Raw genomic sequence first — 15,000 nt, 5'->3', positions numbered from 1 at the left:
TCCCTTTAAAGGTAGAGGTGGGTAATGTTGTTAGTATAGTTGTGTTTTCTTTTGCTTTCTATTGCAGAGACGCGTTTCGGCAACACTCTGAAGAAGACGCACGCCGAAACGTGTCTTGGCAATAGAAAACACTACTATGCAAGGTGCGGCCTCCTTCTTGAAAACATTGAATTTAAAATTTGAGCCAGCATCCACAGAGGTTTAAATAATTAAGAGTGACGCCTGCTCCAAGAAGAAAATTAAAGGGGTATGCTACTATTTTGGGGCTTAATACAGTTAAAATCGTTGGCCAGGGTTTATAAAGGTGGTAAAGTGTCTTATTTCTCATGTTAGGCGTTGTCTTGTTTTAAGACAAGTTAAAAGAGGGCATATGTCGCTAAGCTAGTGAAAGTCAATGGATCCGTGTAGCATGCTACAATATAGTAATATAGTAACCTTAAAGGTGCACTGGGTAATGTTTTTGGAGAATCCATGCTGCCCATCCACAAATGTCCACCATGTCCGCCATTTTGAACGTCCAGAAATTTACATTTTTAGCTGCAGAGCTTCCTGTACTTTGGTCATATTAGTAAATAATAAATATTTATTATTTTGTAAATATTCCTGAAATTGTCAAACTCAGAAGCGCCGTTGAAATATTAATGAAATGATCCGGTTTGGCAGCACAGTTTCAATGAGTAAATACCAACTCTGGCCACAGTCCTCCTACACAGTGTACCTTTACCAACTCCTTGGCACCTTAGGGGTCAAACATACCAAAGCTGAACGGAACGGACGCAAGACGAACGCGGTCTTTCTGCTTAGTTTCGGCCGGTGTGTTTTTCTCTGCCTTTCACACTGACAGCCTTTCACACTGACACTGACACACTGAAAAAATCGCGGCCGTTCCGCAATGCTTTACCACCCTACACAGCAAAACTGGAAGTGTTATTTTGAGTTGATTTTACTGGTGTTAATTATTCTGGTGTGAACGGGAGTCACTGGGTGTTGATTGTGGTGTTACTTTAACACTGGGAGTGCTTAAAAAGCTCTGCGCACTGTGTTGTTTCAAAGAGTTAACTGCCTAACACTGATTGAGAGTGACATTCCACATCCGGTTCTTTCATCTGATTCTTCCGTTTGGACGGCGGACATCTTGCTGCTGGATATCTTTTCCACATGTGAAATAGATAATGGCTTAAAAAGGTAAGAATCTTAATATATTAATGTGAGGTTGGTTGTATTTTCGAGAATGTTTGAAATAGACAAATCAGCCGAGTGTAGGCTTATGTGTGTAACCTGGTCAACTAAAAACTTTGTGTTTGGACTAGTTATCAACCGTAGTCTAACAACTAATTGTTAGACGAATCAAGGATTTGCAGCCTGACCTAGGCCTACATGTAATATGTAGCCTAACCTAAGCATAATATCCCCTATGTTTTCTTTTTGTGAAAAATGAAATATATTTTGTGAAATGGGACATGGCTATCCAACTGCAAGCTAGTTTCGTGAGCACGTTGTATTAGCCTACAGGCTTGACGACGGACATTTCGCTTTGTTTTCCAAAATAACACCATCTAACTAGTTCTAAATGACACACCAGCGAATCTATATTGCTCCTTAGTAAACCGTATCTGGCATAATATCTGCCGACAGTTGTTTTAAGTTTGCCACCTGTGGGAGGCAGTGTGGGCTAATTAGGAAGCAGAGTCGTTTCTCTGATAGGAGGGCCATCTCATTCGTGAAAGTTGCCTAATTGTTAGCAGCTGACAGCAAGGCATTTGAAAATGCAACCGTTACCTCCGCCATTTTGTTATTGCACCGATGTATCGACCGATGCATGCATCCGCAATTGTCTTAACATAATTAGCTATTAGAGCTCTAGAAGTCAGCAATAGTGTGTGTGTAGCGGGAATTCTACTGAAAAGGTAAGAATCTCGACCGAGGAGCCATGGGTCTCTTCGAGTTTCAGGTTATCATTGTCCAAACGGACTTAGCTAGTGAACTCCTCACTTCAGCATTGTCAAGGCATTTGACATGGGATGGGTAAAAATAGCAGTGGTAAGTGAGCCCACACGTAATTGAATGAGACGCTTTGTAAGGGTTCGACCTGTATGGCTATGTTTCATGGTTGATTGTACCTAGTGAAACTCGAGCATTGCTACTGCACCAAGCAGTGAGCGGTTCTCTCACTGGCACCACGGCACTACTCGGTGACTAGCCTACTTCATGGGATCTGCGGTCCTTGCTGTCTTATTCACAAAAGTTGTAGCCTGCTTGATATGTTATTCTAATCCCCTAATGCTGTCGTTTAAACGACCACATGGTCACTGTAGCTGTTGCTGATTTCCTTCGGAATGTGCGTTCTGTCAGAGAAACTTTTCAGAGACGCTGACAAACTGACTGAGTGGGGAGATACAGCTCAGGAAATGAAATGCTGCTTTTGCACGATCGTTCCGAGCTGGCTCTTGTGAGTTATCTGGTGTTAACGGGGCAAACGTGAAGTAGTTGGCCAGCTCAAATCCCAAGTCTTCAGGATATTGCATTACTCACTTTGTGAACGCGAGTTGGGATTTTTTTGGCGACAAGTTAGTGTGCAGGCTAGATGGTAACTGGTGCTTCATGCTACATCAACTAGATTGCGCAGGTTGGCTGTGTGTAGCGCTTGTGGAACATGTGCACGACACGTCTGTCTGTTTAAAGCTAGTGCTGTTCACAACGAGTTTTCATGCAGGACGACAGAGCGTGCTCATTTGTCTAGTCAGCAAAATTAGAACAAACATTTCCCTGAAATTTGTTTTTGGACCTTGGGGTGTCTGTCAGCTGCCAGCCTGCCACTAAAACCTCTCTCTTCCGTCATTACCTAAACAGTAGAGCCCTATCTCACACCTTTCGTAACATCGTCACGAAAATAATAGATTCATTTTCGTGGTGCATTCACGAAATTGCCCACCTTTCGTAAAGCCTTCACGAAAATAATAGATTAATTTTCGTGGTGCATTCACAAAGTTGAACAGTATCACCAGAGCCTTACTTGAACCTCATTTGAGCTCATCTTATATAACCATACTTTTTTTTTAACCTTTTAGGTAACAACTACAAGCGTAAAACTTAATGAGATTACATTTGCTTGATTCAATAAATGGGTAGTCTGTGAATTATGAAAAGCGGTGTATTCTTAATCTCTTTTTCCACTTCAACATTGTGGTATGTTGACATTGCATTTCTAAATATATTCCAGGATTTCCCATTTGAGGACGGCATGTTGCTGAAAGTTAAATATCGCAATGTGAAGAAGTATATCAGTTGTCACTCAGCCGTGACCTATGTGGACTTCATCAGTAAAGGCAAGGACTTTGATGTCTTAAAAACACTTATTGACGGTGTTATCATGGCATATGTCTTCTGTTTACTCCCCTTACATGTGATTTCAAAGACATTATTGTTGCACATCTGTAGGAAAGGAACTGAACTTTCAAATTATCCTACTATATTACAATCCTTCTATGCAATAGTACTGATCTCATAATAACAGACATTTGCCATTGACTGAAAAGTACAACAGTAATACTGTATACCAGAATGGCCATATATACGGTAGGGTCAGATTTCAGATTGTCATTGTTTCTCTTCTTTTACAGTGAAAGAAAAGTTTGGGCTTCCTGATGGCACTGAGCTTGAGGTGTTCGATGATGCAGATACAGCAGTTGACGAAGACATCATTTCAGAACTATTGGAGTCCAATCCAGGTCTTTGCTTGACAGTTCGTGAAAAAACTTCAGATGAAGGTATGGGTCTTATGCTGTCAATGAAGAGTACATAACATTCAGTGCCTAAAAGAAGTCTACCTTCCTGTTCAAATGCTAGGTTTTTGTTATGCAAAAAAAAACGACAGAAAGACAAATGATTTTCCCCACTTAAATCTAAATTATTATACTGGGCAATGCTAGCGAAAAAAAAACTTAAAGTTTTAAATGGAGGGAATACAAATTACAAACGTGTATCAACATGGTGGCATAGATATGCACACCCTTAAACGTAATACTTTGTTGTTGTTGGGCCATTTCAAAACCTCAACCTTATTCTGGTGAAGCCATTAAGTTCCTGCGCATCTTCACCTTTTTAACAGGGGGCCGAAAGTTTTGTGCCACTACCACGGCCCTGTTCATAATTGAGCATTTCCACAGAGGCTTTGGTAGTGGCACAGAACTTTTGACCCTCTGTTAGAAAGATGACGATGCAAAGGAACTTCATCTTCCAGAACAACAATTGCCCTACAAGCACACACCTAAATCAACAAAGAAATGGCTTCGCCAGAGTATGGTTGAGGTTTTGGAATGGCCCAGATTGAGTTCAGACCTGTATCCCATCGTACATTAGTTGTGTGATCTGAGGAGGACTGTGCACAGAGGATACACTCGCAATCTGTCTGATATGGAGGTTTTTTTGCAAACAAAAGTATTCGTTCAAGGGTGTGTTTATTAATGCAACCATGTTAATGTAAGGTTTTTATTTCCTATTTAAGTTAGAAAAATCAGAGAATTTATTTGTCTTTCTGTCATTTTCTTTACATAACAAAAACCTGGCATTTGAAGAGGGGTAAGCTTATGTAGACTTTTGAGACCCACTGTACAAATGTACGTAATGCTTTCACTCTTTGGTGTTTGGTTTATAGGTATGGTATGTAGACTTGCCAGTCAGCTTTGCAACTATACTGTCCATTGCCATTGGAACTTTCCAGGAACATTAAAAACACTAATAGTTACAGTACTTGTCTTGCACAACATTACATGTTACCGCAACAGCCCATGTGAAAATGGATACTACCACAGTCATATATTAATCAAAGGATGTGTTGTACAGATTTCTTTCCTTTAGACCACTCAACACCTTCTACTTCAGCATCTTCTCTCACGGACACCTTGTCCTTTTCATCAAGCGACAGCGACCTAAGAGAAAAGAGTCTTTCTACAGGTTGTAGTAGAGAGAACAAAGACGGAAGCCCATCTGTGGTGAAAGCTCCCCTGTCAGAGACCGCAAAAGAGGTAACATTTTAAAAGTACAGTCATGTGTTGTAAGTGAACGTACCGCATTTCTGTGGCACAGACACTGGCAAAGTTTCTATTAATACTGAAACTCCTGAAACATTTGTTTCTCACCTAAAACTGCATCAGGGAAAACCACTCAAATGTAACCTGTGGTGGGGGGCGCTGTGGCGCAGTGCGCTAAGCCCCCCACATTTGGGCTTGCATGCCCACGGGGAACCCGGTTCGAGTCCGGACGGAGTCATTTCCCGATCCCACCCCATCTCTCTGTCCCACTTGCTTCCTGTCACCATCTCAGACTGTTCTATCAAAATAAATGCATAAAAGCCCCTAATATATATATATATATATATATATATATATATATATATATATATAAACATATATATATAAATGTAACCTGTGGTGCATGACACTTAACATGCTTAATTGTTTAAAAATGATGATAATTATGTTTGTTTTTTGTGTAAGCAGATGGTCAAAAATGCCTTGCTTCGGAAATCTGGAGGAGAGGACATTCTTGAAGAGTATAAATCAGAAAACACGCTGAAGCACCGCACCAGGAGGCAGCTTGTCAACATACTGGCAAGTGATATGACTGAGAGACATGGGTAAGACCTAGTAATTGAACTTTGACATGGGTTTACATTTGTGCAAAAATGTTCTCCTGCCTGTCAGTATTAATTCTGTCCTAAGCCCTTTCTGGGAAAGGACCCTCATTTTGCCTTAGAATGAATTCATTCAGCTCTATCTTACCGACATATTTAATAAGACCGTTCAAATCTCAAGAACCTGAATGCAGTGTATGGGTCTCCATGGCACAATGGGTTAAGTGAATTTCTTGTCTTGCAACTATAGCCGGATTCCCTCCCGTCAACAGAAGGAGAAGTATGCGCTGGGAATCATTTCACTTTTTCCTGCACTTAAGGATCCATTCTCACCAAAAGGATATGTAAGTTTTGCATTGATTGTTAGGAGTCAGTAGAAAAAAATGACATTGGAAAGTGGCTAATACGACCGATAGGATGGCTATTATTGCATTATATTATTTTTTTCTCATTTTTTTTATTCATAGCAACTGAAGCTAGACACTTTATTGAAACTGGAATATGCTATGAACCTCTTTTTTAAAATACAGAAGAATCATAGAGATAATGGCCTGACTTTAATGATGATTTTACTTTTGTTTCCGTTTGCTGTGCCTGATATAAGACTATTTTCATGTTCTATCATTTGTTGTAGGAGCATTTTTATGATGCACAGAAAGGTACTGGATATTTGGCGTGGCGTCTGAAGACAATGAGCAGGACTACAGCAAAGAGGCCAGCAAAGGAGCCATCATTGCCTAAAGACCAAGGGCCAAAACGGAGAAGACAAGTGACAACACTGCCTGAGCAGCTAGATGGTGACGACTGCAGGGAAGCCATTTCGTTTCTTATTCACACCCCTGAAGAAGCAAGTGTGCTGGAGAAAATGAAGATGACGTTTCAATATCGGCAGGACTTGGTGCATGACCCAGAAAGAAGCGCGGATGTCTTCAAAACATTCCCACGTTTCCTGGATGTAAAAGGACTCGTGAGTACAACATTCATTTTCCTTATTTCATACTTCAGCCTTAGTGTCCTTAGTGTGCTGTTATGAAAACCTTGTCCTAGCAATGGTTAAATCAGAGTTTTAACCCTGGTTCAATATTTTATCATCTTTTATGTGATTACCAGGTAAATCAAGACTTCAACCTGCTGTTTGGTGCTGAAACAAGTTCCAAGTTGTTGAACAAGTGGGACACAACATTCAAGCTGAAGATCATCAAAGAGGCCACCCAGCTGACTCCATCAACTGATCTGTGTCGTCTGGTAAAAGCGGCTGAGAGACACCCACAGAGTGATGGTATGCTGGCACACAGTGTTTTACAGTATAAATAACACCAGTTTAACCCATTGATGCTGCATGCTGCGTAGAGCAAAATTGACCCATGTGCGCTGTGTAATATTTTTAGTAGTTCATTTCCAGAATTCATGCTGCCCATTCACATGTGTTACCTTTTGAACAAATACGTACCACCACCATCAAATTCCAAGTATTTTGACTGATATTTTGACTGGGATGGGGTATCTTCTCCATGGTGCGCCATTTTGAATGTCAAGAAATAGACATTTTTAGCTGCAAAAGTTATTGGACTTTGTTCATACTTGTAAATGTTGGTTTATTATTTAGTAAATATTCATGAAAAGACCAAATTTAGCAATAGGCAGCACAGTTTCAATGAACAGCGTAGTTGCAACCCAGTTTGGCCACATCTTACACAGTGTACCTATAAATTGAGATTAAAGTAAAAAAAAATCCCTGATGCAAGATGAGGATCTTGGCTTTTAAAAACATCTGATTTCATGTTTTTATGTGCTTCGTGGGCTGAGATATTAAGGTTTTTATAGGCTGAGGACACTTTTTCCAAAGAAAGACTTTTCAGCAGGGGTTTTGCAGTTGCTTTTGGCAGAAATGAGTTAATGTTTTCTGTTCACATGTTAATCACTGACTTCTCTCTCTCTCTCTCTCTCTCTCTCTCTCTCTCTCTCTCTCTCTCTCTCTCTCTCTCTCATAGATTGGGACAGTGACATGGCCACACTGCTGTTGCTACTTCATCTTTTGCCTCCCACGGCTGGACGCAAGAAGACCAAGATCAGCCCAACTGATGCAGCTGATCGAATGGTGCTCTTCCACAAGGTACATTAATCGTAAAATTTACAAAACTTACTAGTGTTTACTTGTGTTTTTCTAAAACAGTGGTTCTTAACCTGGGGTGCGGGCACCCCCTGGGGCTCCGCCAGAGATTTCACGGGGTGCATGGAATTTTGATTGTGTTGAGGTTGTGACCAAAATTCTGCTTCCAAACATTATAATTAGGCCAAATTAAGACCAAATTTAAACATGTTTTTGTCCCCATGTAAGAGCATTGCTGTAATTAATGTCTAAACTAAGAAGCATTGTAATTAATCACTTGAATCATTTTTTTGGTGCATATACAGTCCCAAGAAAAAGTTTGTGCACCCTTTGAAATTTCTTACCTTTCTGTTAAAATTGGTCATAAAACATGTTCTGATCTTCCCGGAAATCACAAGAAGGAACAACCAGAGTCTGCTTTAACTAATTCAACCCAAACATTTACAAGTTATCATATTTTCATTGGCCATAAGATGTAAACATTCACAGAACAGCAAGGCATAAGTAAGTACACCCTAGCATTCAATAGCCTTGGTCTCACTGCAGGGCCAGCCCCGGGCTGGCCCGGACAAAAGCGGGCTGACGGTGATCTCATCAAAAGGGGGCTAGGTGCTAAAGATGGCCGCCGGGCCAGGTTGTGGGGCTAAGGGCCGCTTTCCCTGGCCCGTCGAATTCGATGGGCCAGCAAGCACCGCTGAGGCTCGGAGGCGGGGTCAACCTCGGGCGATATAGCCCACGTGCGATATAGCCTACCAGACCTTCGGCGATAATAGCGCAAAAGCTAAATAAGCCGACATAAATGTCATGTGTGAGTATTTGTGAGACACTTTGTATTGGTGTCCAGTGGAAAGCATGCCAAATCACGATAATGGCACAAGAGTTGGCGGCTAAAAGCAGAAAAAAGCCGACATGACTTAGCTATGACATCCCAAGTTTAAGTGTGTGGTGCCCATGATGCCCTGATAACAACAAAAAAGTTATGTTGGCTAAATAACTTTAAAAACACAAACAGAAGTGCCAAAGTTGCATCTTATGAAATTATGCCATAAGAAAGCCAAACACCCCAAACTAATAATTTGCCCAGAATTTAGCGATAAGTCCCCCTGTGCTTTCACGCCATGGTGAATCTAAGCTAAAGAGTCCTAATCTAAAAGATATATAGGTCTAAATATATAAATAACCAGCGATCTCCTTCTCCTACAGACATGTGTTAGGGCTTGTTCGAAAGCTGAGATTCTTAGCTTTTTACAGTTTTTTACGGAACGTTTTTATGTTCTTTCATTCAAAAGTTATTAAACTGTAAGCGGCCGCTGTTGCAAGTGAAAAAATAGCGCTTTCCAATTATTTTTTTTATCTCGTCATTTTTTTCCTAACAGCCAGCGATCTCCTTAACCTAGACCTACAGACATGTGTTAGGGCTTGTTCGAAAGCTGAGATTCTTAGCTTTTTACAGTTTTTTACGGAACGTTTTTATGTTCTTTCAATCCACAGTTATTTAACCTTAAGCGGCCGCTACTTCAAGTAAACAATGGCGTTATTCTCCAGCCGGATAGAGAGGAAATCTGTTTTGTCGCTGTGTTCTTTGTTCCCTCGAATTAAACCGACGGTCTAAATAGGCTACATTTGTACGTCCCCAACACAAGACCAGTTCTTTCTAAGTTAGCTCTTTTCATGGAAAAACTTGTTTTTCATGCGTCTTTGTCTTCTTAACATGCGCTGCGTCCCATACAGCTTCTGAATCGACAACTTTGCCATGTAGGCTAATAAAACTGTTCTTGAAAGGCAAGCCATTTTCTTTGCAGTTCTTGTCGTCTTTGTCCGTAGGCTACGAGCCAAACGGCGACCTGCTCCAGCAGAGTTTGCTCAATTTTCTTCTCCTTCTTTGTCGTTGTTCTGTTGTTGTCCTTCTGTGATTTGGGGCGAAAGTGGGCTGTGCGACTGACGTTTCACAAACAAGGCGTGTACCTGAATGTGCCTGGGGTCGGCTATGAGTCCGATCAGGCAAAAAATGGCCCGGGGCCGGCAGCTCCGAGCCGGCCACTCTCCTGAGCCCCGGGCGGCCCCGGGCCGCTGAAGCGCGGTAATGAGACCAAGGCTAATAGGTATTAACCCTAAGTTAGTCGCAATAACCTCAACCAGATGTTTCCTGTAGTTGCAGATCAGATTAACAAAACAATCTGGATGTATCTGGTGTCCCTCTTCTTTAGAAAATGCCTCTCGTCAGCAAGGTTTGTGGGATGTCAGGAGTGCATAGCTTTCTTGACTTCATGCCATATAATCTCAATTGTTTTTTGTCAGGGCTTTGACTGGGCTATTCCAGAATGTGGATTTCATTATTATGAAGCCATTCTAAAGTTGATTTGCTTCTAAAGTATGGGTTGTTGTCACATTTCAGCACCCATACTCTTGTGTGCTTCAACGGTGTGACAGACAGATCTCACTTTTTTTGTAAAAAATCTCGATAAACTTCTGAGTTCATTGTTCCACTGATAATAGCAAACAGAAAAGGGCCTGAGGCAGGAAGGTAGCCGCATATAATGATGCTCCCGCCACCATACTCAAAGGTGGAGATGATGTTTTGGTGAAGGTGTGGTTCTCCAGTTCTCCTCCAAACATGACATTGTGTGTTCCCCTGAACAATTCAACTTTGGTTTCAACGTTGGTCTACAGAATATTTTGCAGTAATTCTATAAAGCATATAAATGCTTTTTCGCAAACCTCAAAGGTGCAGCAATATTTTTTTGGTCAGAAACCCCATTAATTTTAGATTGGCAGAATGAATCCCATTTTTAGCTATTCTTGGTTACATCTCCTCTTCTGAGTATGGTGGCGGGAGCATCATTATATGCGGCTTCCTTGTTGTCTCAGGTCCTTGACAGTTTGCTATTATCAGTGGAACAATGAACTCAAATTTATTGTGATATTTTACAGAAAAAACGTGAGGAAGTCTGTCACACAGTTGAAGCACACAAGAGTATGGGTCCTGAAATGTGACAACAACCCATACTTTAGAAGCAAATCGACTTTAGAATGGCTTCATAATAATGAAATACACATTCTGAAATAGCCCAGTCAAAGCCCTGACAAAAAACAATTGAGATTATATGGCATGAAGTCAAGAAAGCTATGCACTCCAGACATCCCACAAACCTTGCTGACGAGAGGCAGTTCTCTAAAGAAGAGGGAGACAAGATACAAACAGATTGTTTTGTTAATCTGATCTGCAACTACAGGACAAGTCTGGTTGATGATATTTCAACTAACTGAGGGTTAAAACCTACTTAATGCAAGGGTGTACTTACTTATGCCCTGCTCTCCTGTGAATGTTATGGCCTTATGAACAATAAAAATATGATAACATGTAAATGTTTGGGTGGAATTAATTAAAGCAGACTCTGATTGTTCCTTCTTGAGATTTCCGGGAAGATCAGACCATGTTTTATGATCAATTTTGACAGAAATGTAAGAAATTTCAAAGGGTGTACAAACTTTTTCCTGGGACTGTACATGTGTAGACATTTGGGATGGGGGTGCGCGGCTTGTCTTGGGAACGGCTAAGGTTAAGAACCACATATCTAAAACCTACTGTTAATGTCTGAAGCAAATAAGTCACTAGAGATGTTTTTTATCATGTGTTTTGCAGTCATGCAGCAGCATTGATGAACGTCTAAAAGAAAGAGAAGGAAAGCAGCCATTCATCCTTGCGGTTGGCCGTACCCGTAACAAGATTGACACCTACTATGTTGCCGTTGACAAACAGCTCATTCCATGCCACCACACCAGCTCACTGAGTGCGTTTGACGAACTTTTCAAGTGTCACTACGTCTTCAACCTCTCGTATGATGAGTCCCTGGTCCAGCTGTACACTTTTGTACAGACCACTGTATTCAACATCGATGTTGCCTCCACAGACGAGTCACCGCGTGTTCGTGAGTTGCGTGCCAAGATCTTGAATGACAATGTTTAAATGTTTTATCTGTCAAGCCTTGCATACCACCAGTAAGGCCTTAATAAGCCACTTGCGGATAGGACACAGTTTTTACCCAAGCACCAAGTTCAAATTGTCTTGTTCCCAGGACGCCTGTCGGCGTCAGTTCAGTACATATGCAGGTTTGATGAAGCATTTAAATACTGTTCATGGTAACGATTTCTGTCACGGTGATGATGCAGAAGAGGGTGGCCTCTTTGATAATCTTCAGCTTGAACCTGATTGTCTTGTTTCAAAAACTTTTCAAACTGAAAGTAATAGATCTGGTCAGTGTAGCAGTGACGATACGAAAAACATTTGTGCTGCAATTATTTCTAAACTAACTGGTAGTGGTGTGGCAAATAGTGTAGTTTCATCAGTTGTAAGTCATTTAGAAGATTTTGCAGAAGGACTTCATTCTGAGTTTAAGCACAAAGTTTTGTCTGCTATACCGGCTGATAATCCTGTAAGAAATACATTGGGAAAGTGTCTTGAAACCTTTGAAAACCCTGTTGAGAACTTTAATACTGAAAGTAAAAGAAAAAAGTATTTAAGTGAAAAATGGGGAATGGTGGACCCTGTGGAAAAACTGTTGGGATTCCGCTATGATTCAAGGCTCAATAAAGTTACAGGTACTTTTGATCAAGTACCAGTAAAAGACACTTTTGTCTATGTTCCAATTTTGGAAACAATCAAATTTATCTGTCGCAATACTCATATTTGTGGACTGCTTAGCACACCTTCTGTATCAAGCGAAAACCGGTATGAGGACTTCTGCGATGGAAGTTACTTTAGATCACATCCATTGTTTTCAGAACACCCAACATCCCTGCAAATTCAGTTATATTACGATGACCTGGAGACAGCAAATCCGCTTGGTTCGAAGCATGGACTTCATAAAGTTGGAGCACTGTACTTTGTTTTGAGAAATTTGCCCCCAAAGTTAAATTCTGCACTAATGAATATCCATTTAGTTGCATTGTTTCATGCAGATGATGTTAAAAAATACAGCTTTGATCCCATTTTGCAGCCGCTAATTGATGACCTCAAAGTGTTGGAAAGTCATGGAATTAGTTTGCCATATTCAGCTGTGAATGTCCACGGCACAATTTGCCAAATCACAGGCGATAATTTAGGCATGCATGGGATCATGGGTTTTATCGAGTCATTCAGTGGACGTTATTTTTGTCGCTTGTGTTTGATTGAAAAAAGTGATGCCCAGAATGTGTTTAGTGAGGATGACCCAAAGATTATCTTGCGAGGCAAAGAAATCTTTGAAACGCATTGCAACGAGTTACAGTCAAATCCTCAACAGTTGCATGTGTATGGTTTAAAGAGGAATTCAACTTTAAACAGCTTACAGTTCTTTCATGTTTCCCAGAACTTTTCGTTGGACATAATGCATGACATTCTTGAAGGGGTTGGACAGTATGAAATCAAGTTGCTATTAGAATACCTGTCTGAACATTTCTTGGCAAAACCTGGTGTTCTGTCTCGAATCTATGCTTTTGACTATGGGTACTTGGAGCGGAAAAATCGTCCATCAAGGGTCAACTTGGATAGTGGTAACAATACAATAGGATTGAACTCAATTCAGACTCTCTGTCTGATTAGAAATATTCCCTTGATTTTTGGTGACATTGTGCCGGAAGGTGATCAGAATTGGTCTTTGATGTTGCTTCTACTACAAATCATTAACATCATTTTCTCTCCATCTGTAACAATGGGCATGACGGTGTATTTAAAACATTTAATAATGGAACACCATGTCTTGTTCAGACAGCTTTATCCAAACAGGAATATGATCCCAAAACACCATTTCATGTTACATTATCCGAGTTGTATCAGAAAAATTGGACCCTTAATTCATATGTGGAGTATGAGATTCGAAGCAAAGCACCGGGTGTTCAAAAACACACTGAAAAATTTTAAGAACATCACAGTGTCACTTGCCAAAAAACACCAGATGTTGATCGCTTACAATTGGGAGACATCCCCTTTAAACCACATAGAGTATGGTCCCCTGAAAATATATGATCCAGATACTGACCATGAACATTTACCCCAACTTGTGCCTTTTGTGCAAGACGATACTTTTTCAACTAACTGGGTTAAGATCTGTGGGACAGAGTATAGAGTTGGCTTGGTTGTATCTAGTGGCATTGACCATGATATTCCTTTGTTTTATAGGATAAAAGTGATACTTAAGCTTAAGAATGGTATCCATTTCATTGCCAATAAGCTTGACGTTGAATACTTCAGTGAACATTTTCATGCGTACAAAGTGTGTGAATCAGATGAGAAAGTTGTAATCAATGCAGATGTTGTGGAAACGTACAGGCCCTTTGACCTGCAGAGCAGTTACAGTACTGATGATGCTTGTCTTTACATTGTACCGTTATTTGTGTAGCGTAAGTGTTTTGTGGTGTGATCTGTAAGTGTTTTTGGTGCTTGGTGTAATAAAAATTGTAAATGTATTATTTGCTTGTCTTTCCCCGTTTTGTGTAAGACGACTTAACACTTGTAGAAACATTAATTTAATTTAGATTGTATATTTCATGTATGTAAATGTGCACTCCACGCAGTACAGAATCTGAACATTTTAGAAAAAGCAGTATTTATTGTATAACATAACACCAATTAGTGTTACATGGTAACCCCTATAGTGAGTTGAGCTAAGCTAATTCAACACTCAAATGTGTTAAAAATAGAACACTGTGGGTGTAAAGATGTTTCACTTAAAGTGAAAAGCTTTAACACTAATTGGTGAGGAATTCAACACTCAAATGTGTTAAAAATAGAACACTGTGGGTGTTAAGATGTTAACACATAAAGTGAAAAGCTTTAACACTAATTGGTGAGGAATTCAACACTCAAATGTGTTAAAAATAGAACACTGTGGGTGTTAAGATGTTAACACATAAAGTGAAAAATTGGTGTGAAAAATACACTAGAATAGAGTTAAAATGTAACACTGTGGGTGTTAAAGAAGTAACACTGAAATAGAGTTAAACTATTTACACTTTCCATAGTGTTGATTTAACTCTGAACCGGTGAGCATTATATAAACAGGAAACGTGTTAAATTTAACTCTATGGGAGTTGATTTAACACCGGCCGATTTGCTGTGTAGTGTGTAAGGGGTCTTACACACCAGGGCGGTAAAGCGTCGCGTCGAAAATACATTGAAACATATCCGTCCTTACACACCAACCGGCGGTCGTCGGGCGTCAGCGGCGCGGGAGCCGGCTCCGCGCCGCGCTGCATTTGGAAAATAGAACTCGAGCGTATT

At 40.4% G+C, this 15,000-nt stretch overlaps 1 protein-coding gene across 1 annotated transcript; it reads left to right on the top strand.

The window, feature by feature from the left end:
* The first annotated feature begins 3,131 nt into the window (after positions 1-3,131).
* On the top strand, positions 3,132-11,911 carry LOC134445170 (uncharacterized). Its single transcript, XM_063194255.1, has 9 exons — positions 3,132-3,326; positions 3,621-3,767; positions 4,843-5,024; positions 5,499-5,635; positions 5,883-5,976; positions 6,267-6,599; positions 6,743-6,911; positions 7,624-7,745; positions 11,386-11,911. The coding sequence occupies exons 1-9, from the start codon at positions 3,140-3,142 to the stop codon at positions 11,707-11,709; spliced, it is 1,695 nt and encodes a 564-aa protein (XP_063050325.1). The 5' UTR covers positions 3,132-3,139; the 3' UTR covers positions 11,710-11,911.
* The last annotated feature ends 3,089 nt before the right edge of the window (positions 11,912-15,000 follow it).

Source organism: Engraulis encrasicolus, chromosome 3, assembly GCF_034702125.1.
Source record: "Engraulis encrasicolus isolate BLACKSEA-1 chromosome 3, IST_EnEncr_1.0, whole genome shotgun sequence".
NCBI lineage: Eukaryota > Metazoa > Chordata > Actinopteri > Clupeiformes > Engraulidae > Engraulis > Engraulis encrasicolus.
This window is presented reverse-complemented; position numbering and strand designations above follow the sequence as displayed.

Coding starts and splice junctions, on each gene's coding strand:
- LOC134445170 (XM_063194255.1), top strand. CDS start 3,140: ATGAAAAGCGGTGTATTCTTAATCTCTTTTTCCACTTCAACATTGTGG. Junction 5,636..5,882: donor GATATGACTGAGAGACATGG/GTAAGACCTAGT, acceptor TTGCAACTATAG/CCGGATTCCCTCCCGTCAAC. Junction 6,600..6,742: donor TCCTGGATGTAAAAGGACTC/GTGAGTACAACA, acceptor TGTGATTACCAG/GTAAATCAAGACTTCAACCT.